This window comes from Pectinophora gossypiella, chromosome 9 (genome assembly GCF_024362695.1).
Source record: "Pectinophora gossypiella chromosome 9, ilPecGoss1.1, whole genome shotgun sequence".
NCBI classification, from domain to species: Eukaryota; Metazoa; Arthropoda; class Insecta; order Lepidoptera; family Gelechiidae; genus Pectinophora; species Pectinophora gossypiella.
In genome coordinates, this window is record NC_065412.1 from 4,103,903 (window position 1) to 4,128,918 (window position 25,016).

At 34.6% G+C, this 25,016-nt stretch overlaps 2 protein-coding genes across 4 annotated transcripts in view; one reads left to right on the forward strand and one right to left on the reverse strand.

The window, feature by feature from the left end:
• Positions 1–13,502, reverse strand: part of LOC126369372 (centaurin-gamma-1A) — a 255,711-nt gene extending 242,209 nt beyond the window's left edge. For both annotated transcript variants that reach the window (XM_050013736.1, XM_050013735.1), the window contains exon 1: positions 13,045–13,502. In XM_050013736.1, the coding sequence (XP_049869693.1) occupies positions 13,045–13,240 (196 nt within the window). In that variant the 5' untranslated portion in view covers positions 13,241–13,502. The remainder of the gene's footprint in view (positions 1–13,044) is intronic.
• A 3,034-nt stretch (positions 13,503–16,536) lies between these two features.
• Positions 16,537–25,016, forward strand: part of LOC126369379 (angiotensin-converting enzyme-like) — a 66,581-nt gene continuing 58,101 nt past the window's right edge. For both annotated transcript variants that reach the window (XM_050013756.1, XM_050013755.1), the window contains exon 1: positions 16,537–16,681. In XM_050013756.1, the coding sequence (XP_049869713.1) occupies positions 16,667–16,681 (15 nt within the window). In that variant the 5' untranslated portion in view covers positions 16,537–16,666. The remainder of the gene's footprint in view (positions 16,682–25,016) is intronic.

Sequence of the window (25,016 nt, forward strand, 5' to 3'; positions counted from 1 at the left end):
ACTGTACTTAAGTATGTTTCAACCTATTATGTACATTTCATGTTAAATTTATAGTGTATATAATCAAACTTCAATTGTATATGTAATACCAACATATGGTCAATGTAAGTATTATATATCTTCCATAGTACTTCGGACGTCAATAAGAACAGATTTAGTATCGACTTGAATAAGAAAATGGTTTCACAAGAGCAATATAAACATAACATTATAATGTTATGTTATGTTAAGATCACGACTACAGGTCGTAAAGAGGTGATATTATTGTAAAGCGACGTCTGAATTCCTTTTCGCCATGTATCACAACAGTTACTAAAATTAACAGGAGCTATTGAACTTTATACTTAAAATAGACCGAGATGACCCTCTCAATGTTTAACACCCAACACTCATCAAAATTGGCGCAAAACGACGCTGGGTTGGAACGTTGCCAAAATAAACCCTCAAGCGGTGTAGCCGATTGAAATTATTCACTTGAGCAGTAGACTGGTAAACGATAAGCAGCTTGAAGCGGCTGCATGTATAGTTGCTACCGTCCGTAACGCAAGAAAATATTATGGCAGATTTGAGTGGAGTATAAATAAAGCGTCTAATTCTATTGTCTAAGTTAAGAAACTTCTTTTTTTAATTGGTGATATTGAGCTAGACTACTAGGCAAAGAATCTGACATTGATAGATATCGTCATAAAATGTTTAATAAAATATAAAATAAAAAGAACAGCAGTTGAAATAAAATTATTTTAGTTAGTAGGTAACGAAATTCAAAATAATTAACTATTTAAAAAGACGTTGTCACAGTTGTCTCACGTTGTATGTCGTCTGTCAAGTTAGGTCCTTTCAGATTTTCTCTTTACTATTTGTTTTTCTCTTACTTTGTTATGCGAGATATTTTTCAATATCGTTTCTTCCATTCCGTTGTTAAGAACTCCACTATTTTTATCGAGTTGTATCGATTTCAACCTTGACTACTGTACATTTAATGATACTTAATGTATTTTGAAATAACCCTCACATGCTAACAAGAGTACAAAAGACAGGTATGCTCACCCCATGCCTGGAGGGTGAGCCATGTTAATACTGCCCCGAATTTTAGAGCAAGCTTAATTAAATACCTCGCCATGTTGCCACGTCTTTGTTTCAAAGTATATTATCCTATACGTTGTACTATGTTACACGTTGTTAGAATTTAGGTGTCGGGTTAGCAGAGAGAATATTTGACTTGGGTCGACACGAACAAGACCGAGATACTAATAACAAAACGTTACGTTTCGAACATTACTCTACGTTTGTTGTTCGTGTAACGAACGTGTAAACCGAATCCGCAGTAAAATCGCAATTTCGTGGTATCGTATATTTTATTTTGCCCATTAGCTAGGTTATAAAATGTTATAGCAATCACGCCGTCTGATCTTCTCAGCGAGGTTTTGTCTATACCTATAGTGGTATAGTAAGAATGCTATTTATTGTGTAGTACGAAACTGAATAGACCTAAATATACAGCGTTTTAGTAACATCGTAACGAAAACTTTTAAGGATGATTTAGTCTATGGTTGAGTTGATATTAAGTGGAATTTTCCGTCGCAAAAATATGGAAAATAATTTGAAAATAATTCAAATAATTAAAACACAAAGAACATGATGAATTGTGGGACGGAAAATTCCATTTGATATTACAATGTCACTAACACCACAGGGTGTTTCACTTTAAATGTGTTTACGATTCTAAGACTATACGATTTAAATGCAAAATCCTTTCTTGATCAACTTAGAAAAGCTTAAGAAAGAAAAGGGAACGACCGTACCGAGCAAGTTTCTATTGCGTCCATAAAAAGTTGCTGTATTTATCACATAGAACCTACTTTGAGACGGCAGACTCAATAAGAGTTTATGTTCCATTGCAACAACACAATACTCAATAGTTAGCTATACATTGTACAAAGCCATTCATTGAATTACTGCGACATAATAGTAAAGTATTATTAGTAGTAACACCTGTAAACATATGTAAGATAAATATGTACACAGTTAATATCAGCAAACTAATAAAAGTAAACAAGAGTGAGTAATAGACACAAATCATAATACATACACTAATGTATGTTAAAAGCAGTTTGCAGTAGACTAATTCCCTAAAGGAATCTAGCTTCAGTTTGGGGCATAAACGGGAGTTAAACAACCCTACTATGTAAATAAACTATCAAAGGATTTCCTAAGCGAATCAGACTACAATGCAAATTAATTATTTAGAATTTAATTACAAAGTATTCAGCAGAAATAAACGTCTCCCGTCTCAGGGCATCAAAAGTCTATCCTTCCCAAGAATGTCGTTGGCTGAAAATATCTCACGAAAATGATACAAATCTATAAAATCTGATTCACCGTCTAAGAATTTAGGTCAGGTTGACTAATGTCATTATGAACTTGCTTGTCTAATTTAAGCTTCGCCAATTTAGGGTTAAATGGATAAATGTGGTCCGTGATGTCATCGGGAAATATTCCAACGGGAACTCTGGGGACCACTACCATAGATTAGCTCATGCTGCTACTTACTATGCTGCATATGTGGTAACTGTGGATGTGGCGAATTAAGTAGTTTAAGCTGGTTTACTTGCTTCTGAGATTGAGAGTTGTCGGAATATAGATAGTGAAGACATTAAGGTACTCACAATAATATCACTATCATTTAATTTATGGAATAGAATAAAGGAAATTAATCAAAGCAAACTATTGAATAGAGTTGACGAACAGTGAATTTGCTTTAGAAATGAACGAGAGAACTAAGATTATTAATCTTAACTGTTAAAGAGAGGACCGTTGTTATTCTAGATCATTCTATTCATAAAATTAATCAGATCATCTTCAAACCCGATAATTTATAAGTGACATTTGAGTTCCCTATTGGAGACGGCTTGTCCATTATGATGTTAAAAGATATCAACTAATACAGTTATGTAATTGGTATGAATAACGTAGCGAAGGGAATAAATATTCAGTAGACGGCAGGCATGATGAATAGTCATTTGACAAATCGTGAGTTGATGGGTTGGGTATGAAAATTCTATGTGAGCTACTTGAATTGACTGTATAAAGACTTGATTAAGAAGCTATTTTAAGTTTGAATTTGTTTGTATGATACCTGTGTGAAACTATTAAAAGCTCAAGGCATTTGAAATGACGGTGTTCAGTACTAGATTTTATTGCTATGAAACTTAATATATTTATCTGTCTGTGTGTTGTGTGTTGATATATATTGTGCTCATATTGTATCAAGACAAACGTATTAACAACATTGGCTACTAGTATATTTAATGGGCAATTAAACCTGTTTCATGCAATTACGCAAACAGGAGAGAAGGTCAATATTTTTAATACAAATCTTTTTTGGTATTGTCAATGATAAAAGCGGGGGTCAACGAACTAGATAGCTGTAGTATAATCGTTACGAACGAACCCATTATGAGATAAATCTTGTGTACTTAGGTAAGTGTGCGGTGATAAGAAAGCCCGTTAAGAATTAACTGTTTCTCATAACTTTATTTAAAGTAGTTATTAGAAATAATTTTATGCTGTTTACGTTATCTATGATAATTATTATATAGCTGATGGTACCAGTTTTTTTAAAACAGCTAATTACCTAAATAAAATGAATAAAAGTGCTAATACGATAACAATGTCACTAGTCAAAACAACAGAAAATCTCACTTTTTATCGTTGATTACTCACATTATAAACAATAGTTATTCTCACAGTTTTAACAAGACAATTGAGAACTAGATATGAATATAGAACCACTAAAGTCGATGAAAGTGGTCATATTATAATTGGGCTTTAAAAAGGGAGAGTATGGGATGAGAATTTTGAATACAATAGTAGCGAGAGTTTCCAGAATGCATTCAAGGTGACTTTTTTCTTGTTGGTTCAAGTGGATTTCCTTACAATAGGTATTAATATAAACAAACCATATACATACAATGCTTAATATGAATACTGGTTTTTTATCAAATCAGTGAGTGAATTAAGAACTATTATTGTAGAATCACGTTTCCCAAAAGCTTTGACTGTATACTATTAGTTAAGTCTCTTTGTTGTTTTCAACTTGATATCGTAGATGTTGCGACACCGTCATATTATAACTTATCTATCAACAGCGCTTCCCGTTCATCTTTTGGCCTGCAATTTTCAGCCTAATAAACTCACAAAGTAATTCTATGGTACCCAAGCAAACGTTCCTCTTTACCTGTTATTTGATTTTCCTTAACATTTATAGAGTTTTCCTCCGAGCTGCAATTCCCCGTGCTCCGTAATTAGTCTTTGAAATTCTCATGTTACAAAGAGAACCGCTCTTAAACAAATAAACCTACGAGTAGACGCTACAAAAGGCTTTGAAGATTCCTTTCCTTTAACAATAGATTCTGAAATAACGTTTACTAAAGAAACAACGAATATTTGAGTAGGTAGTGAAATTTTACTTGCTTCGAATTTCGCTTATAAAAATATTTGAAGTGAAAGAATTCCAAGCGTTCAGTACAACAAAATATCTCATTTTTGATACAATAGAATTTTTAGGTAAAAACAAAGTTTTAATTTTATTTGAATAATAAAAAAGTTTAATTTATCAAAGCTGCTTGATCAATGCATAGCAATCATAAAAATTGAATTAAATTAAGCTATGAACACGAAGATACATTTCCGAACCAATGAATACAATAATGAAACAATTGAATCTAGAAAATTTCGATCACATTAAATCCTAAACGAGGCGGGAGAAACAGATCATTACAAGACACTGTTCTATTCTATCTAACGAATATTATTGTACTTACTAGAATAAAGTCCAAATTTTGGAAATTAGAACTATAGATGGTAAGAGTGAAAGACTGGAACTGCTGGTTTGAGTGATCTCCGAAGTGTGAAATCGCTAGATACCGTTGTGCCCGAGAGTACAACTAACGGGAGGCATCATAAAAGAACTTTAAACCATCGCACATCATCATTGCGGTATTGAAGAGAATGTTGAATTCAAAAATATAATAAGATGTATGAGAATAAACTAAATGATACCTTAATTCAATATTTACATGGAGAACTAGCTATAATTTCAGTAGTTATTTTGATAACTACAACAAGTATTACATTAAATAGTCGATAGTTTACAATACCTCGCCATAAATATTACACTACGTAATTTCGCTTCTTTCATAAAAAATAGGCACATCGATTTATTCACGCTTGTTATTCATAATATCATCTACTTTTCTTCAAAATGGCGTCACTTTCAATAAAAAAAGACAGTTGTTAGGACAACAACGAAAATTAATGTTGCGCGGAGCATTTCAATTATAACAGGGAATTTGTGTATAATCTGAGAAAATATGCCAAACACGTCCGCTTCAGTGATGTGAGTCAGTTTACAAACATATTTCTGTAGGCATTTCAGATTTCAACTTGCGGTATCATACTAGCAGGATGAGAGGATGCTCCACATGTTTTGATAAAACAATTGTTTATTGTAGTATGCACCAGCTGCCACAAATTTACCCAATTTTGATAAAATGTTTGTGTAGTTTCAATATTATATTTGAATAGGTACTTACTTATAACATTTTCATTTAATTTTCATAATTATGATATGATTTTTAACTGAGCGATAAGCAAATAATCAGATCAAATTGTTTACTTACTTATACAAGGTGTTAGTGACATCGTAACGAAAACTTTGAGGGATGATTCAGGCCATGATTCTAAGTTGATATCTAGTGGAATTTTCCGTCGCAAAAGTATGGAACGGAAAATAATTTAAATAAGCTCTAAAATTTTCATGACTTCTCCGACAGGAAATTCCACTTGATATCGACTCAGAATCATGGTCTGAATCATCCCCTTCAGTATTCGTTACAGTGTCACTAACACCCATACCTACTTGTATGGCTACTGTATGTACTTGTATGGGGTGTAAGTGACATCGTAACGAATACTGAGAGGGATGATTCGGCTGATTATTCTGAGTTAATATCAAGTGGACTTTTCCATCGCAAAAGTATAGAATTGAAAATAATTTAAAAAAACTAAAAAAATAACATGAATTTTGCGACGGAAAATTCCACTTGATATTAACTCAGAATCATGGTCTGAATCATCCCACTGAGTATTCGTTACGATGTCACTAACACCCTGTATTTAATGTTATGATATGATTCAATTCAGGAGTGAAGGATGTAAACCAAATGTATGAAAATTATAACAAAGATGCGTCTCCACGGATTTTAATCAACTAATTGACAAGTCATAATAATTCTATTTAGAATCTGCGACACTACGCTGCTGCCGCGGGGCATTCTTTCATAACACGGACTACTTTTTAAACTTTATCTTTTATCTTCGTTTAGTAAATAAGGCGGATTATGTTAAAATAAACAACTAGAATGCAGATTGTAAAATAATGAAGAACCAATTTAACTAGTAGTAAAATTAAATAGCAATGGCCGCAAGCCAAAGCTTTAATTTCTATAACTTATCTCACGGTCAATAGTAATCAATCAAACTACATTACGTAATAATATGCGTAGGTATAAAAATTGGCCTTGATACTCACACTATGTTTTGTTTAAAACAAAAAGGGGTCATTGACCGCAAACGTCCTTACACAGTCGATTAGCAATTTGATAAGATATGAAATCGTTTTAAATTACGTAGCTGTAGGTACAATCTTTTGCCAGGAAGGAGTTATCGCCATACGTCGTGAGTATCGCGTCCTTGATATTCGTTAAACTCTACGAAAAGACTCATTGTATTTTTCTTTTCGTGGTTTCGTTTGCGATGTGTACATATTTAAGCAAAAGTCTGGCTTCATTAAATAGACTACCATGGTCCTCTACCGTCTCATAGATCACCATTATAAGAAATGTCACTTAAAAGTAATTTTAGCAACGTAAATTATGTTGAGGATACCAAAAGTCATAATTGCAGTGTCATGCTTTGCCTAAACATTTCTTAACATCGCATGTATTTTATTAACATCGTAAATGTCCTTGTCTATACCAATAAAGTCCGTATATTGAGGTAAATTATCCGAAAAGACTACGTTAAATGTTTGGGTGTGTAGTATAATAAAGTTCAGTTCAAAGCACGTGGGCAGAACCGGCCTTCATATCCTTTAAAAGTGTCACTTTTGTCTGTACAAACACACGAACAACACGAAGATCTTCACTCAAAGGCATAGAGTGTAGAATACAGCGCCATCTCATTTGATCGATGGAAAATATAACGTTGTTGTAGATGAGTATTCCCGAGGAGCCACCCACATGGTCGACTTGTGTTCGTAAGATGCTACTGCAAAACCGTGATGTACTAATTTAGCTCTATGACATTTAGTTTCTTTGAGGGCGAAAGTCGTAAACATACTTCTAGTAAATATAGTTAATCAACTTGACGCATTGACCTCTTAAATAGACAACCAAACTCTGTAAAAAAGTGTCAGCAGTGCATCTTGTCACCAGAAACGGCGTGTAACGACACTGAACAACTGATAAGTATTGCATTTTATTTGAACAGCTATAACAACTAAAATAATGTATACTTATTTACAGTCCCGACGTTTTTACGAACAATCCTTAGCAAATGTGAGTCCATTTGTTTATAGTATGTCAGTGTCTTGACGTTAAATTTCAACGATTTGTAAAAAGAATGAACTGCTTTTTTTACAGTTCACAATATTTGCCGTATATATTTTATGTACAGTGTGTTAGATGAACAATGCAGGACCTTTATTCTGTGAAATAATACATACAAATAATACACACATTCAAAGTGTAACTATGTTACCTACTGAATAAAGATATTTTGAATTTGAATTTGACACGTTTACATCCACATCGTCCATCCACTGGCTTCCTCAATGACTGTAATCGTGGAATTGTATCCAACAAATTAGTCAACATTACAATAAACACGCTTCAGTGCTGGATATAAATAAATTTGTTGTTGATAAGATGCCACTACGACGTAGATTTCTTTACATCACATGTGCATGTCATGAAGATGTTTAATATAACTTTTTTTGAGTACTTACTTGACAGGTTCTCGCATTCATAAAATATATTTGTTAATGGCTAGTGAGAGGGACAAAAAACATTTATTACATACACAACATCCTTAGACGCATTAGTAACAGGATAAATGAAAGTAATAAACCATATTATAAATTTACAATTTTAGGTTAAAAGGTGTTATGAATGCTACTACTTTCGTATTTTAAGGATGATACTCGGTTTTATATGTTGCTAAATATATTTTTTTTTAATTTTTTAATGTAGGTAGCAGTATTTCTTCTGAAGAGTCTAGTAACAAGACTTCTAACAAGGATTAACGTCGTGAATTTATGTACACTTTTGTGTTGTAGAATGGCTTTGCTGAACTTTTTAATATGCGGGCAATTTACGGGATTTTACGTCACTGCTACCTACAGAACGTTGGTTAGTTTCAACATGCTCTATGATATTTAAGGTTCACAGAAGGATCGTCAGAGTCTATACTGAATTATGACACGATCTTAAGTTAATAAAACAATAAGATAACAAGCTCACGACTATATTGTAGTCAGAGGTATATCAATCGCAAGAAGGTACTTGGTTCGTACCCATACCTCACCGAGCTTTCTATTAGACCAACGTGATAAGTGGGGAACCGTATCGCTATCGAAAATGGTTGACCCAGACATGTTTTTGAAAATAACAAAAAAAAATCGAAGTCGAAGTTATTCTCAGTTTAGCATGTGAGAAAGTGACAATGAAGATAAACGATGTTAAAGAAGTTTGTACACTCAACACTTGGCGATCAATCTATTCTCTTGTTAAAATGTGTGAATAACTTACGTTCATATTAGTATGTGTGTTTATAAGCCATGGAATCGATAGGCATTTGTATTAATAGTGTAGAAACCACTAATGATCTGAGTAAATTATAATAGTGGTTTCAGTGGGCGGGCCAAGGTATAATAAGTAGTAGATCCAACACATCAACACATGTCTGGTATGTGTCTTTATCTGTACGGCCAATAAAAAATTTAACATCTGGTCGATGTCGCAAAGTGTACAAAAAATAATCGCATTTATTAGTTTCAGTTATAAAGACACGCAATGCTAGAATCGACTCTAATAGAAGACTCTATATAGATAATAATAAGACCCCCGCAAGAGGAGAACAACTATATTATAGTCTAAATATAAATAATGTCTTTATTTTCTGAAAAGCCTTAATTATATAGTATTGCAACAGGTAGGTAGGTTAATATATAATAAGGATACGATAAGGATACGATCGCCAAGTGTTGAGTGATAATGAGTTATATAACTAAAAAAATACAAATAGTGAGGGTGCTGACAATATTTTTATCTCTCTCTTAAACATAGCACCATAAAGATGTTTTTTACATTCCACTCAAAGTAACACTTTCAAATCAAATGTTATTTTCGTAATATAAGTGATAAAAAATTGTGCAACATAGTAAGTAGCTTTTAAAATTATGCATGTTTTACGAATAGATAGCGAAGATTACTTTTTGTTACCAATCACAATCAGTGTTTCACAACTAAAATAAATGCCGCGAGGCTAAAAAAACTGATGCATTATTCATAGTGAATGATCATTACACCGCTGAAAACTATCGATAGCGGCACGAACTGTTATTTGCGTTCAATTTTTCATGGTATACCGACCACAGTGTACAAATACACGGCTGATCAAACAGTACTGACGCTTTGTGCATTATTGATTCACTGACAACGTCCGATCGGAACTAGAGATAAAAAGAAATATAAATGGATGTAGTAAGTTACTAATGCTATTGTAAATAATAAGGTTTCACACAATACCTCAAACGCGAGATCTAGTCTCACAAACTTTAATTTACACACAGTATTTGGAGCGAAAGTATTCAATTGGTATTGTTATATCTTGTACTCAATTATAAAACCATTCAAGTTTTAAATGTAGAGAATATAAAAGGAACATCCTTTTTTTCACTTTCGTAATAAGTTGTGTAATTTTAATAGTATCATCATAGTTATTAAAACCACCGTAAGCAAAAAAGAAGAAGAAGAGTCATTACAATCACTATATTTGGTGGCTACATTAACAAATGTTCAACACTAAAACACATAACTTCTGTTCCTAACACACGACTTCGCATTTCCTCTTTAGTAAACTTGAACAACATGTTCTGATGATACTATTGCACTATCTACAGTTTTACAAGACTGTTAGATAATATATTGTATTGACCGTGGCCACGCCAAAATCTGATCTGGTTTGCTTTCCGTAATCAAGTTTGCGGTCAAGCGTGCGTGGTTTTATAACTGGTTTGGTCGTTTTGACGTCTTCAAGTAATTCGGTGTCGAGTCTCCTACTCCAGTTGTTCAACTTTTGTAAGAGGTTATTGTCAATAGGTATTCTTGACATTTTATGTGAACAACGTTGTGATACGACTGGATATACAATTACGTCAAAGTTCTTATTGTCAAAGTTCATACCTAAACACATAATATATGTATTCTGCAAATAGATATTCTTCGATTTTTAATTTCATGTTTCTTTCCATTTAACAAGAATTTTGATTAATTGCTTTTCCCTTTTCCGATGTTACTGAATTCCATAGAAATGAAATCCAGTCACATTAAATTTGACATTAATTAGTTATTCGTAGGTATGGTATGTCAAATAGCAGAGGGGTTAAGACGTTCAGACAAGGATAAATGATACAGTGGAATGTCTGATATTAAAGCTTAGGTTGGGCATGGATTACATTTCTTGACGCTTGTAATAATTCAGCTATGTGTAATGGTGGAAAGGTTATTAAAAATCGTACATGAACATGAAATTCAAATTATTCCATTTTTGTTGCCGATGATGCCTATATCTTTTCACTATTAATAAACTTCTTATAAATTATCGAACATTAGTCATAGTAATAAGTTTCTTAAATGTCTTCAGTACGCATGGACAGTTTTAATAGTTAACAGGAATTGGTAACGCTTGAACAAACTTACAACTTTTTTTGAGGTTGTACTTATAGGAGGAAGTCGTTTTTTTTTGTTAATAGAATTCTTTAAACCAACAACGTGATCAACGTTTGTAACGTTTCTGAACTATTGCCTATAAATCACGATAAAAATGCACTTGCTACGGAAGTTATAAACGAGAGACATTTAATAACAATGGCTTGAACAAAGAAGGGATTACACAATACAGTTGAGTCTTGGCCAAGATATATTTTTTTTTTGCTTTTCTACCGCTGGTTGAACATGGTGCGATATGAACAGATTGTAGTTTTTTGTCCGACTTGTGTAGAAGTAAGACAATGAATATCATGCAACAGCTAAATGTCAAGATCGTAAGTAAAGCCGACACTTGCGTGGCTGAGGGAAAACGGCCTCTAATTTAGCTTCATTTGGTAGAGCCAGAGGCTATTATTTTTTCTTAATAATTGAACAGTGCTCAGTGATGTAATTTACCATAACTACTCAGAATTATTTTGACACAATTGACTTACTTTGAGTAAGGTTAATTTGCTTATATTAAAACGTTTCATTAATACTTGAAAGTCAAGTTGTATTTACTTCACAGTTGCAAATCAGTTTGACATTTGTCCTTGAATTCACTGATAAACATTGCAATAATAGTTCATTATTATTCATGTTTACAGTACAGTAATTGATAATGGTTCTTCGTTTCCGTACAGATTTGTTATTTTGTTCAGGATATTTGTTGTAACAACTTCCTCTTGTACTGTATTGTACTTGTTCGATCCGTGCATGGTTTTTGGAAAAAACTAATTATCATGGGCATTCGCAGTTCAACTAAGAAGTCACGTAGTTTTATGTTATAATTGTATATGAGATAATGGGTTAGTAACAGTAAATTTTGTATTATATATTTTTTTATTATATTTTCTGTTTTTGACTAATGTGGAAAATATTTCTGCAAGTGTCCTGTTTTGCATTTTTTTCCCTTGCCTATCTTTGGACAAGATTTTTGTAGCAAGTTTTTTTTATTCTGCTATGAAATATATGAAACTAGAAAAGTGGTGTATTTACCGATACTAGTTGCATGGATGTTGCATAGATAGCAGCAAAACATTGTACATTACGACCAAATGGACTGCAATTTTGTCTAGAGCGATAATTAAGTCGCAATGCATTCGTGACTTTGCGTCATAAAATTACCGTTAACATATTTTTTTTAAGTTAATACTTTATAAACAACATAACTGTTTCTACGATAAATTTATATTGAGTCATTATTTCACAATGCGACATAGTCTGATCACCTTTTGCGAATCGATCATTCTAATTTGGAAAGTTAAATTAAACATGGAAGACAGTGGAAGATAAATGACTTGGAATTCCGTTCAGACTTTGGAAGTTGTGACAAAAGTCATCTTGGTATTTGAGGGAACGTCACGAGGGTCGTGCTTGTCATTGCAAATCGAACCGTATCCATCAACCTGATATGGAAAGCAAAGGACACTTACTATACTAGTCCATCATTCGGTTGATGGGAACGCATGGACACATGCGCATATTGTGAATTTGTGACAATATTATAGATTCCGTATGGTATTTACAGTACAATAGATACTGATGTCTAGAGTTAGATAATGCTGATAAGGTTTACACAACCGCAGGAGGCAGCTTGGTCAATTAAAACAGACGTGATTAGGTAGATATAACTACACGCAATAAATGATAGATATAGTCAATACCACAGTTGTAAGGCGTAGGTTTTATTTTCTTGTAAATCATATTCTACAAATATTAGAATAAGTAAAATAAAATAAATATAAGCACAAAAGCAACAAAATATTTAAGCAAATTTTGAAAAAGCTGTTCTACAAATATAATAAAAAAAGATATTAAACAGTACCTATAGTAATAACAATACGATGTGGCAATATTTATCTGCTACAAAACGGCGTCCGTTTCCTTAGAAACGGACCATTTATGAATGTAAACAAAAGCGAAGGACCATAACAATAGAGATCGCACGAACCTTCAATAGCCACGACGTGGTCACGAATCTGTTGAGCCAGTAGCGGGTCCGGTACCAGCTCCACGAGGTCATACAGAGCGTATATTGAGGGATGCACGCTCTCGAACCTCTGGATTTCCTGTCTTATAGACAGGGACGTGTTGAGACAAGCCTGTGTGTGTTGCCGGCTACACATCGTGCCTCTAGATCCCAGCATCTAGCCAGGGATTCCCAATTAGCACACCACAACACAACACCGATGCATTCCCATTTCAACGCTGCGTGAACGATCCGCCGCTCATCGCGGTGTCGAAAAACTTTTTACACACACTTATTTGTTTATTTACTTGTCACTTAACACAAGAGTACACGTAAAACACTTGTCACAGTGATTTTATTGGTTAGGTTTGAGATGTAAATAATGTAAACAACCAGTCACCGACGCACTGGCACGAGCGATACGAGTCTGCCTCCGCGGTGGCGGCCATTACCGAACTGGCTTTCCTTCGTGTGCGTCCGAAGCGAAGGGGAGCTGTCAAATTCAATGAAGGGTCGACGAGTGCGCCATCTGACGGACGACGTTTGTAGCTTTGTAAGTGCAGTAAAGTGGAATAAGTATAATATGTTAGATGGCGTGATTTTAGTTTCTCAACTTCCCTTTTTGAATGAAATAAACTCATGAAATATCATGAGTAAAATTAAAGTTAAATGAAAGAAAAGTTACTGGAAATGCATTTTGAGAAAGTGGTGTTTTATGGAGGGGAAAGTACAAGAGATAACATGAGAGAACAATCATAGAAAGAAACTAACACAGTTCTCAAGCTTTTCACTTGGTTTGCACTAATCCAATTGTTATTTACTTGGATATGTGACGTATGCATGTCTGTGTGCGGTACTGTTTATTATTTACTTGTCAAACATCGCAAAAGTAACTTATTTCCACTAGGTAGTATTGTTATTATCATTTGAATAAACATGATAATAATTTTCCAGAGATAGTACCTACTGTTTTTTGTAATAATTTAATAATTTCTCTAATTTCCCACGGATGTGTGTCAATGATTGAAGAGATGGGACTTATTCAATAATAGCAAAAATTATGAACATATCTTTGTGGATCCAGTATCCACTAGATTTATCTATTAAATTGTAGTGCAATACATCATCATCACCAGCCCATTAACGTCCCCACTGCTGGGGCACGGGCCTTCCCTATGGATGGATGGGGGGTATGCAATACAATAAATGCTTTTCTATGCCGATTTTGTTTTAAAATTTATGATTGGATCATTAATCATTATATACCATTTAGTACTTGTAAATGTAGGTAAGGGTTTTTCTAAAATTTATATTTAAATCGAATTTACCATTATAATTTTCCGATGGCTTTCAATAACTTTAAGTACCTTGTAAAGTTGGTAGGTATCCGATTGGCAACCCAAAAGTTTTGACGATCCGATTATTCTCAGACCCTACTTGAAACCCTTAAAACAATTTTAGTTATCAGAAATTTATATAAAGCCTCAACATTCACCTTTATTGCACAGACCTTTGTCTTGTCAATTCATCTATTGAATTGCCCCCTTGATTATTATGAAGACCAGTGACACCAGGGTTGATAAGGTAGGTAATACCCACAACCCGCACGATAGAATAAGAGAAAAAGACAGGACTCGAATTCAATTTTGTGTATCAAGATTGTGTTAGTACAAAATCTACTTATTCCACCTCACAACCTACACTAAGAAGAAGGATCATCATTAATTTAAGAGCCAAGCTCTTGTTGGGTCCCTGTTTGAACTCAACACACCATCTCACTCCGGCCTACTGAAGTAAGAGACACCCACCACTAGCGGCAAGGAATTGCCCCAGTGGAGGGTAGAGAAGATAACTCTGTTCCCCTTGGGGCCGGGTTAATTGTCTTGTATGAAACTTAAACCAAACGCCCATTATACCGTTTTTATTTTAAATTTTGGTTAATTTGTCCAAGTTCCTAGGGCACAGCCTATGAAAACAAGTTTATAATAATATACATACACGTACCTCTAAAACTGACGCAGGGGACTTATAAATGTATAACACACTTGCCGACCAAGTTTGGGCACTTTCTCAAGTTTCCTGTGCATGACTTACGTCACTTCACTAGTGCACTAAGGGCGTGTTGCATTATAAATTTAAACATAGACTGGTTCAGATGTGAGTTTGACGTTTGGTTCTATACAAGTTTGATATTAATTGAACCAGGCGACTGAGAGAGTAACATTTACTTATTACAACATATGCGCATAACATTGTATATTATTTTAGCTAGGTTAAGTACCTTGTACTATGTAAAGAGTTGGTAGATTAAAAACAGATGTCCTAAATGCTTAGGTAGGTAAACATTCGCTTTTCGGAACAGTAGTATGTCTATCTATCTAACTACTCAGCCTGTATCCACCCACTGTTGGGTATAGGCCTCCTCTCTTTCACGCCATCCCTTCCGATCAGTGCAAGTCTCATCCATTGCTTTCCGGCATACCTCACAATGTCATCTGACCACCGGGCTGGCGGTCTGCCTCGATATCATCCCATCCCATACCATCCCTTGGCCACCATTCAGTAACAGCCTTAGTCCATCTGTTGCCTTCCCATCTGTAGTATGTAATAGATATAAAAAGAAACACTCTTTTGTCCGTGAGTCCAGCCGATGGCTATCGTTATTCGTGAATGATAGGCACATGGAAGAAAAAATTCGACAAAGGCAATAATAATTGTCTATGTAATTTACCTACTCACTACGTACCAATCAGTGCAATATAGAACAGTATCTTTGATAGTGTTCGGAACTCTGTAGGTTGACATTAGTAATCTCATTCAACAGCGGCATTTTTTCAATGATACACGCGATTCCCAATTTTTCTATTCTCAATTTTTTTTTATGTTGTAATGGACTAGTCGTAAAACTTTTATGAACGAGATAAGGACGAAATAATCAGTGCTCAAGTTAACCTTGTAGCGGTTACGTGTTTTTGTAGTAGCAAATATTACAATGAAAGACGATCAAGAAATGTTTTATTGTGGTGTTGAATCCTAAGCTCAATGAAGTGAACTAGGGCATGTATTGTTTTTCTTAAAATAGATGGAGAGGTCTAACTCGTGCAAACTAAAGACGTAGTTGAGAGCACACTCCCCTTATGCATGTTTGTGGAGAGGATGATGGGTGATACATGCACCTTTAGCGAATGCATTATTAATAATAAAAAAAATATCAAGGTATGAAAAATAACTCAATTAAAGACCGATCGATTTTACTTAATAACAATATCAAATAAGAAAACATAATTTAGTTAAAGACACTAAAACAAACTCATTCTAAATTCAAACCTTAGTACTTAACCCCGCATCCAGATCTAGAAAAATAAAAGTTAACAAACAAAACACAATAGACAGTGAAAATATCCCTCTTTATCACTTTCATAATTCGAACTTCGAACTGAATAACCTCTCATAGTCAGCGTCAGTTGCAAACGATCGTTCGTGCGGGTCGGTCGCGTCTGATAAACGCTCCTCGGTGATATTTCCATAGGATTGAATACGGTGAACGCACGCTCCAGGCCCAATTGTCCCGTCCATGTGACACCGATGTAATTGTTACAGCGACATGTCTAAAGTCAAGGTAATAATGAAATTGATAGTTAAGTGTTGATTCAACCAAAGTCGGCGATAGCGAAAAGTTTTCAATTCTAATTGATTGTTCGTTAGTCGTCTCCGGATTTGATGAATGAACTGACTGTGTGCTTTTGTTATGACTCTTTATTTGTTTAGGTATAAGTATCTATATGAGATGTATTTTAGTTTAGCGCTCTTTTCTTGTTCAATGTTACATTTATATGTTATCATTTTACTTACTTATCTTGTTTTTGTGTTTGAGTTGTTCTAATACGGTACAATACACGCGTGAAATTATTTCGCGTTACCAATTTATGTCTATGGAGTAGTAATTCAATAAATCTTACGTGATGATTGTGTAGTAAGTGGTACTTATAATCGACTTTAAATTATTATAGTTCTTTTATACCTTGTACATTATTACAAATATTTTATACACCATTCTCAATGGTCATACGGTGCCTAAACGGCCATCGTTTTACGAATTACAGATTCAGATACATCAAGGACGTTTTAATTGATGATACTACAAATAAAACGAGTACTTAAATTCGCATGATCACGCTACATTTCTTTAGAGATAGGCCGCGTAGAAGCACTACAGGGCACCTCTTAACACCCGCGCTTTTCGCTATTTTGTTTGTAGCATTTTGGCGCCAGTTTTTATTTTATCTATCCTTCGTGGTCTAAGTGAAGGCTTCCCAAACTTTTAAGATAACTGAACACCCCTTTACTACAAACTTACCTTTTAGTTTATGCAAACACCCCATAATAAACTATTGCATATCAAATACACTAATTTAAAAAAGGACATTTAAAAGTGAAACACAAGTTTTTTATTCTATATTTTAATGTGGATGAAATTGTCTTCAAACAAAACATAGCATCACGCCTGTATCCACAAAGGGGTAGGCAGAGGTGGGTGGGTATGCTGGGGGTAGCACACTCTCTTTAAAAACACTAACAATAACACGAACCGGTATTGTCTTTGGGTGCAGTCCCATAGTGCATACAGGGACAAGCGCTGGTTGGTGTCACACTACATTTATATTAAATTATCTTAAGGGGTCCCACACACGCCTTCTAAAAGTCCGGAACTCCGTACCTAGACTCGTGATATAGAAACGACATACAATTAATAATAATAATAGCCCAGTTCCCTTTGTTCCCATAATCTGCAATAGTCCTACACGAACCGGGGATTGTCTTTGGGTGCACTCCCATAGTGTATACAGGGATAATCGCCGATTGGTGTCACATCACATTTAGATTAAATTGTCTTAAGAGGCCTCTACGTGTTGGCTTCGGCCCCACGCACTCCTTCCAAAAGTCCGGGACTCCATAGTCCCGAGATATGGAAATGACAAACATCATAATAAAAAAAGCTTTCTTGCTGGAGTTTGTCGGTTTCTCTCTATGCATACTTTTTCGTTACCACTAAAAAAAGTTAAACTTGAGATGGTATATGTTGTTTTTTGACGTGACGTATTGTAGGTGTAACTTGACCAGAAAAATACAATATGAATTACTCGCATCTTGATACTAAGATATTTTATCATAATATAATTATTATGTGATCTCGTTATCTTAATAGGTCATAATACATTTTCTCAGACGTGAAAGTGATATGTGTAAATAAAAACCATACAAACAATAGAACAATACACTTTATCACCATGGAAACCTAGTAGCAACATAGGTATGCATCTTTATATTAATCACTTTTCTCAAAGATAGAGAAAATATTTTATTGCGCACAATAAATACAAGATAATTATAGAAATTATCATTAGCTACTAGCATTATTCCGTTTTTCATAGGGTCCCGCTTACCTAACCTGAAGATTTGACAGGTCCATAGCATAGATTTTTACAGAAGCGGCTGTCTGACCTTCCACCCCGCGAAGGGAATACTAGCCCATTACAGGTTAGGTCACATACCTCCGGAAATGCATTTCTCGGGAATGTTTCCTCACGATGTTTTCCTTTACCGCTGCGCACGTGATAATCATAATTCCAAACATGAATTCGATAACGAATTCGACAATCATTGGTTTAGGCCTATGTTGAATTGGAACCTGTGACCTTAAAGTGAGTGGCAGGCGTTCTACTAACCGTGCTACTACGACTCCACCGGGAACACAAGATACGAAAATAAGGACAGCAAATACAGACAGGCACAACATGCGGCCTTTTTGCTCGTGCAGTAATTTCCTCCAGGCAACCTATGGGTACACGAAAATTTAATAAAGTTTATAATATAATTATAGTCTTTCAATTAGCCATTATTAAAGTTAATAACAAAATAATTAAATAGGTAAGTAGGTATATAATTATGTTCTAGCCTGTAACATTTTATTTCTGGTTTGTATATTTTTTTTAAAATGGAAAAATCTACCACGCGACTGATTGTAGATTTGCCGCACATGGCATTAACTGCTTGGCCGGACAAATGGGGAACGCTGAGGGCTACAAGTTTATACATACTATACGCGAAAAGACTGTCCCCGACCTATTTATTTACTATGTTGCTTATAATCTCAACTTTCCAGGTTTTACTTACTACATTTACTTAGATCTTTTATGTTTCAATCCACCGCACACTGGTGAAATTAGCTCAAAAATTGGCCAAAATTACGTCAAGTCTGTTATGCTTATATATTGCTGTAGTATGTCTAAAATAATAAGTTGAGGTGCTTTAAAAAGCAAAACTATTAGTTCGTGAAACACTTTGCCACTTCTGTTTATACTGAGAAATAAAGTGAAATAAGTCTTGTTTGATATACTTTGGGTATTCATCTTCACAGTGTGGTTTGAGTGTGATTGAGTATGAACTTTTTCACTGAGTAAAACAAAAAAAACTGTTAAAATATACACTTCTCTTCAAACGTACATATCTATAACATCGCAAGTACCTACTTAATGTAAACTGTTTAGTAATACAGAAATAATAAACTAACCTGAAGATATAGAATCCATTACGTTTTACACCAAATATCAGCTAAATAAAATTTAAACGTTATCATTAAACACAAGCTCAAAATTGTAATAAATTACTCAACAACCAAAACTGTTTGAATCGAGTGTTGTGGATATCTGAATAAAAAGTGTCAAACGTTAAAATGGTCATTCATAGATGGGGCCATATGTCTTGTTCCTAAATTTTAATTAGGCTACTAATTTAGAATCGGAGTAACTTTGCTTTTTTTAATTTTGGCCACAAATTACGTAAATTTCACCTGTGTGCGCCGTTACTATAACGCGCCGTAGAGAGACGGGACGTCAAGCCACTCGCCGTAAAGAGACTCGCCGTAGCGGGAATCGCCGTTCGGGGAGTCGTTGTAAACTCCATAATTCCTATTATTGGCGAGATTCTCATTATCAAATTTCAGTATCACTATCGCTGCTTTCCGACGAAAAAGAAGTATAAAATTTTCCTTAGTTTAATCTTTGTCATTTGTTTGTTGATCGAAGAAGCCTGTGGAAGAAACTTACGATAGTACTGTCTAAATAAAACCGAGTGGAGCATGGCCCAGGGTGCTTTTACTTTAATTTTGATTTTTTTTTTACCCGGACGAGGCTAAAACCACCGACCTTGGGAACTATTCAAATTCAACAATACTTTATTGAATAAAATATGATAGAAATAGTTTATTATGAAAGTACTCCACACACAAAACATGATAATAATATCGTTTAAAATTGCACCTATGTTTTTTTAATAATTCGCGTTTGACCACAATCTCTCCTGATTGTAAAGTGGTTCACGCTTACCTAGAAAATAGCTTTTCAGTCTAGACTCTCAGATAATAACGAGTTGGAAATATAGACGACGGCAGGCAGTTCCAATTCTTTGCTTTTTCCATCAAAAAGGAAGAAAATAAAAGGAGATACTAACAAATTAAAGCGATTTCCGTGCAATCATAAAGTGAGGAAAATAAGCAAAATTATCAAAGATGCCACCCACAGCCTCCGTGGTTTAGTGGTTAGAGCATTAGGCTCACGATCTGGAGGTCCGGGTTCGATTCCCGATGGGGACATTGTCGAAATCACATTGTGAGACTGTCCTTTGTTTGGTAAGGACTTTTCAGGCTTGAATCATCTGATTGTCCGGAAAAGTAAGATGATTCCGTGCTTCGGAGGGCACGTTAAGCCGTTACTCCCGGCTATTAGCCGTAAAAACACCTCCACCAACCCGCAGTGGAGCAGCGTGTTGGAGTATGCTCCATACCCCCTCCGGTTGAATGAGGGGAGGCCTGTGCCCAGCAGTGGGACATATGTAAATAAATAAATAAATAAATAAATAAATAAATAAATAAATAAATAAATAAATAAATAAATATATAGGCTGTTTATGTTATGTTATCAAAGATGGCTTGCGAGGGCAGACATTTCCCTTCTTCTTTCCCATTACTTCTCTTCTACATTTCTGTAGATAAAAAGTTGTTTATTTTTCAAAGACCACCAGTGACAGCACTCAGTAGCATCCATTTGTCCGGCCAAGTAGTTTAAGCCATCTGCGGCAAATACACAACGAATTTTCGAAAGTTTCAAGGCCGTATAAAATGAATAACCCCGTACACTCGTGATTCTCATTAAATCTACCTATTTGTATCTAACCTAACGCGTGGTCACAGGTAGATAAAACGACTAAGTAAAGACTGTTTAGCCAATATTGTCCATGACAATGTACACTACTAGGTACATGTTTGTAGCAAGCTATATCTTTAACTATTAAAATAATAATAGTATTTGTGGCAAGCTTGTTAAGTCGCAGAATAAACGCGTCGTGTTTTGTTCTGTTTTTCTATGCTTAGTTGTAATAACATATAGGTAAAGTAGAGATAAACTATCTATCTATCTCTACTCAGGCTGTGTCCCCCCCCCCCCCACTGCTGGGTACAGACCTCCTCTCTGCCACGCCATCCTTTCCGGTCCTGTGCAAGCCTCATCCATTACTCCGTCGTATCTCACAAAGTCCAGATATGCATAAAAGTAAAATATATATACAGATTAAAGATTTGATAAAAATATAAACCTATTTTTAAAATTTGAATGTAGTCTTTTACAAATGTTCACTCAAAACCATTTAAGGTCGTCAGACCGAATGTCCTTTTAAAATCCAAGCCCCATTGTTTAAATAGTGAAATCTCGGTTTTAGGAGGTTAAAGTCAGGAAGTATAAAAAAACCCGTTGGGCGAAGATTTTTTTATTTTTTTTTTACGGGAGTAGCTAAAGAGCCCCCCAATCATATTCGATTTGGCACACGATGGACCAAGCACCCTGCATATTTACATGTTTGATTTGCCCGTAATCCAGGCCTGTTCAGAGACCACATGACTAACATACGAGTAGTAGCGCCAAGGGTTCACGGGTATGGGCTCTAAACCACTGAATTCTACTTCGAGTTTTAATTCATGTTTGGATCGTAAATTCACATGGTTTCTAGAGTCTGGGTAGTGTATTAAAACAGTAACCTAATATTATTAAGCGAACTTCACTCCCACATTCAAACCAAGCAATTTGTTTTGTGGGGTTTTAATTGTAACATTATTAAAGACCTTTACGAAGCCACTGACAATGCCGCAAGCGTGGCCAATTATTCGTCAGCAAAAATTTAATATCGATCGCCATCGACTCGCAAAGAAGAATTTGTAACCTGTACATATATACATACATAAACTCACGCCTATATCCAACCGGAGTAAGCAGAGACTATGTAATTCAATTTACTTCGATTCTGATATACTTTTCTTGCTTCCTCCAAATTCATCAATCGTTTCATACACGCACGCCAGTTCAGAGTAGATCGTACTGCAACTTTTCTTTATATGTATGTCTTTCTAGGTGTTCCTCTGCCTATTATCCTTCATCCGCTCTATGTGTCCAAACCAACTTCTTCTCAATATCAGTCACTATGTCGTCTTGAATGACATGTATCTTTTTAAAAATAAACATTATATAATAAATAATGATTTAATTAAGTAATTTATTTATTATATCCTGTTTATGCATCAAAAACAATGTAAAAATAATTACAAAAAAGATAAAATTTATCTCCGATCAAACCAAAATTAAAAGCGTTGTAATATAATATAGGACACAATGGAACAATATGATATGATTCATAGACCAACGGTTCAGGGCGGTAGCTAGGTAATGTAATAAAAAAAACTGGAAAAGCATTGTGATTGTGATTAAAGTGATAAACAATAACATAAATATACAGCGATGATGACGATGACGAATAATAAACAGGGTGTTAGTGGCATCGTAACGAAAACTATGAAGGATGATTCAGACAATGATTCTGAGTTGATATCAAGTGGAATTTTCCGTCGCAAAATTCATGTTTTTTTTTGTGTTTTTTTTTAGATTATTTTTAGTTTACCTATACTTTTGCTATCTATATTTACTCAGAATAAAAAAACTCATTAGTGAGAAAATGTGGACGAAATAGAAAAAAGGATAAACATTCAATATGGGTGCCTAACATTTCTATATTCCATTGGTTAAAAGACAAGCTTGTCTTATTTTTCTTATTGTCTTATTTCTCCACAGCCCTAAGCTGGTTTATAACATTTTAATTACCTATACTTATTATAAGAAAGTCTCTTAATACTTTTACTATATTACTCTGTGAGGAGGCCAAGGTCATATCGTCGCCTTATAGTGAAAACCACGTACTTAAATGATATTTCAAAAATCACATTTGGTTGCTGATAGGACGCTCGTCCCGGCTTGACAAGAGCTGCGGGTTCAAGTCCCGTCGAATCAGATTATTTTTCGATTTAAATTTTTTCTTTGTGAGTTTCCCTAAGCACGTGTAAGTGCTATAAAAACAAATAACATATAAAAATATGACTCTAAAATCAAGGTTTTGTTAAAGAAAATCACATCAGAATGTGCTTTTTCAAAAAGGTGCTTGGTTTTATATATATTATCGTTATCTCTTGTAACGTCTTAAATAAATGTACATTATGGCCAAATTATTTTTATCGTTATTATTTTGAAAACTTATTGCATTTACAATCGTGTGCCTAATTATGTTCTTACTTTACGGAAATGATGAGCCCAATTAATCTGTTCAGACTTGAACAGAAATGTTTTCAGGCATAGGTACATACTTAATTATTTACCTCATTAAATACGATCGTGTTTATAACACTTATTATTTATATTTTGTTATAATACTAGGAGTGGAAATGTCAATTAATTTGTACCGTGTCATCAAATTAATTAATTCGTTTCCACTTTATTGACTTTACAAATTGACATCGGCGGCACAATGAGCTTTTGGACCTGAAAATAAATTTAAATATACGATACGTTTCGCAGTGAGAGAAACAATAACGGACAACAGTTGGATAAAAATATTTGTGTACCTACCTACTTTAATTATATTGGACATTTAACAATAAAAATATACATAATAATAGGGAATATAAACTGTCTTACCTACTGCTGATAATTTCTTGCACGCTACCTTTAATGTGCACATGTTAGAGCACGAGAACCATAATTATTATATAATTATGGCACATGTATATATATACATGTATTATAATATATAATATTATATTATTATATATTCCGCCCGTTACCAACGGCTTACCGTGCCTTCCGAAGCAAGGAGTCATTTTACGAATTCAGCCAATCAGGAGATTCAGCCTACAAAGTCTTATCAGTATGTGATGCAATCCATCCAGTTATATCTATCCATCAATCTGTTATCTATAGCTGCGGCCGCAAATAGTATTATCTTCTTTCTCACGATATTTTCTAATATGGAGAGTCTTTTAAGGTGAGGGCACATCACACCACTAATTTAAGAGCCACGCTCTTGTCGTTGTAGCATTCTCCATTCTTGTCTCTCAAAAGCCAATTCCTTCACTTCCTTATAAGACACGACGTTCGCCTTCTCTTTAATCTGTTCCATGTTAGCTCTTCTTGGTCTTTCCCTTCCTCTCTTTCCTTTATTGAGAGTTATTGAGGACAGAAGAGGCAAAAGGATTGGACACTTAATAAAACACGTCGAATTTATTAAAAACATCATAAAAGGGAAGCTACAAAGTGAGGGTACAGTACCTAACGTATTTTTTTAAAGAATCCCATTTTCGAAAGAAGGAATTTGATGAAAGAAGGACATTTAGGGCGCCTTCAAATCAGCCGTTTCATAAGATACGTTTTAAAAGGTACTCTTATTCGACTTACGGTAAGTGCCTTACGAATTAAACTGGCAAACTTAGACTCTATTTTCAGGTTTGGATTGCTCAAATACGTTTAGTATAATCACTTCTAAGCTGTTACAGATATGACGATAGGTCGACATTTTCTGCCTAT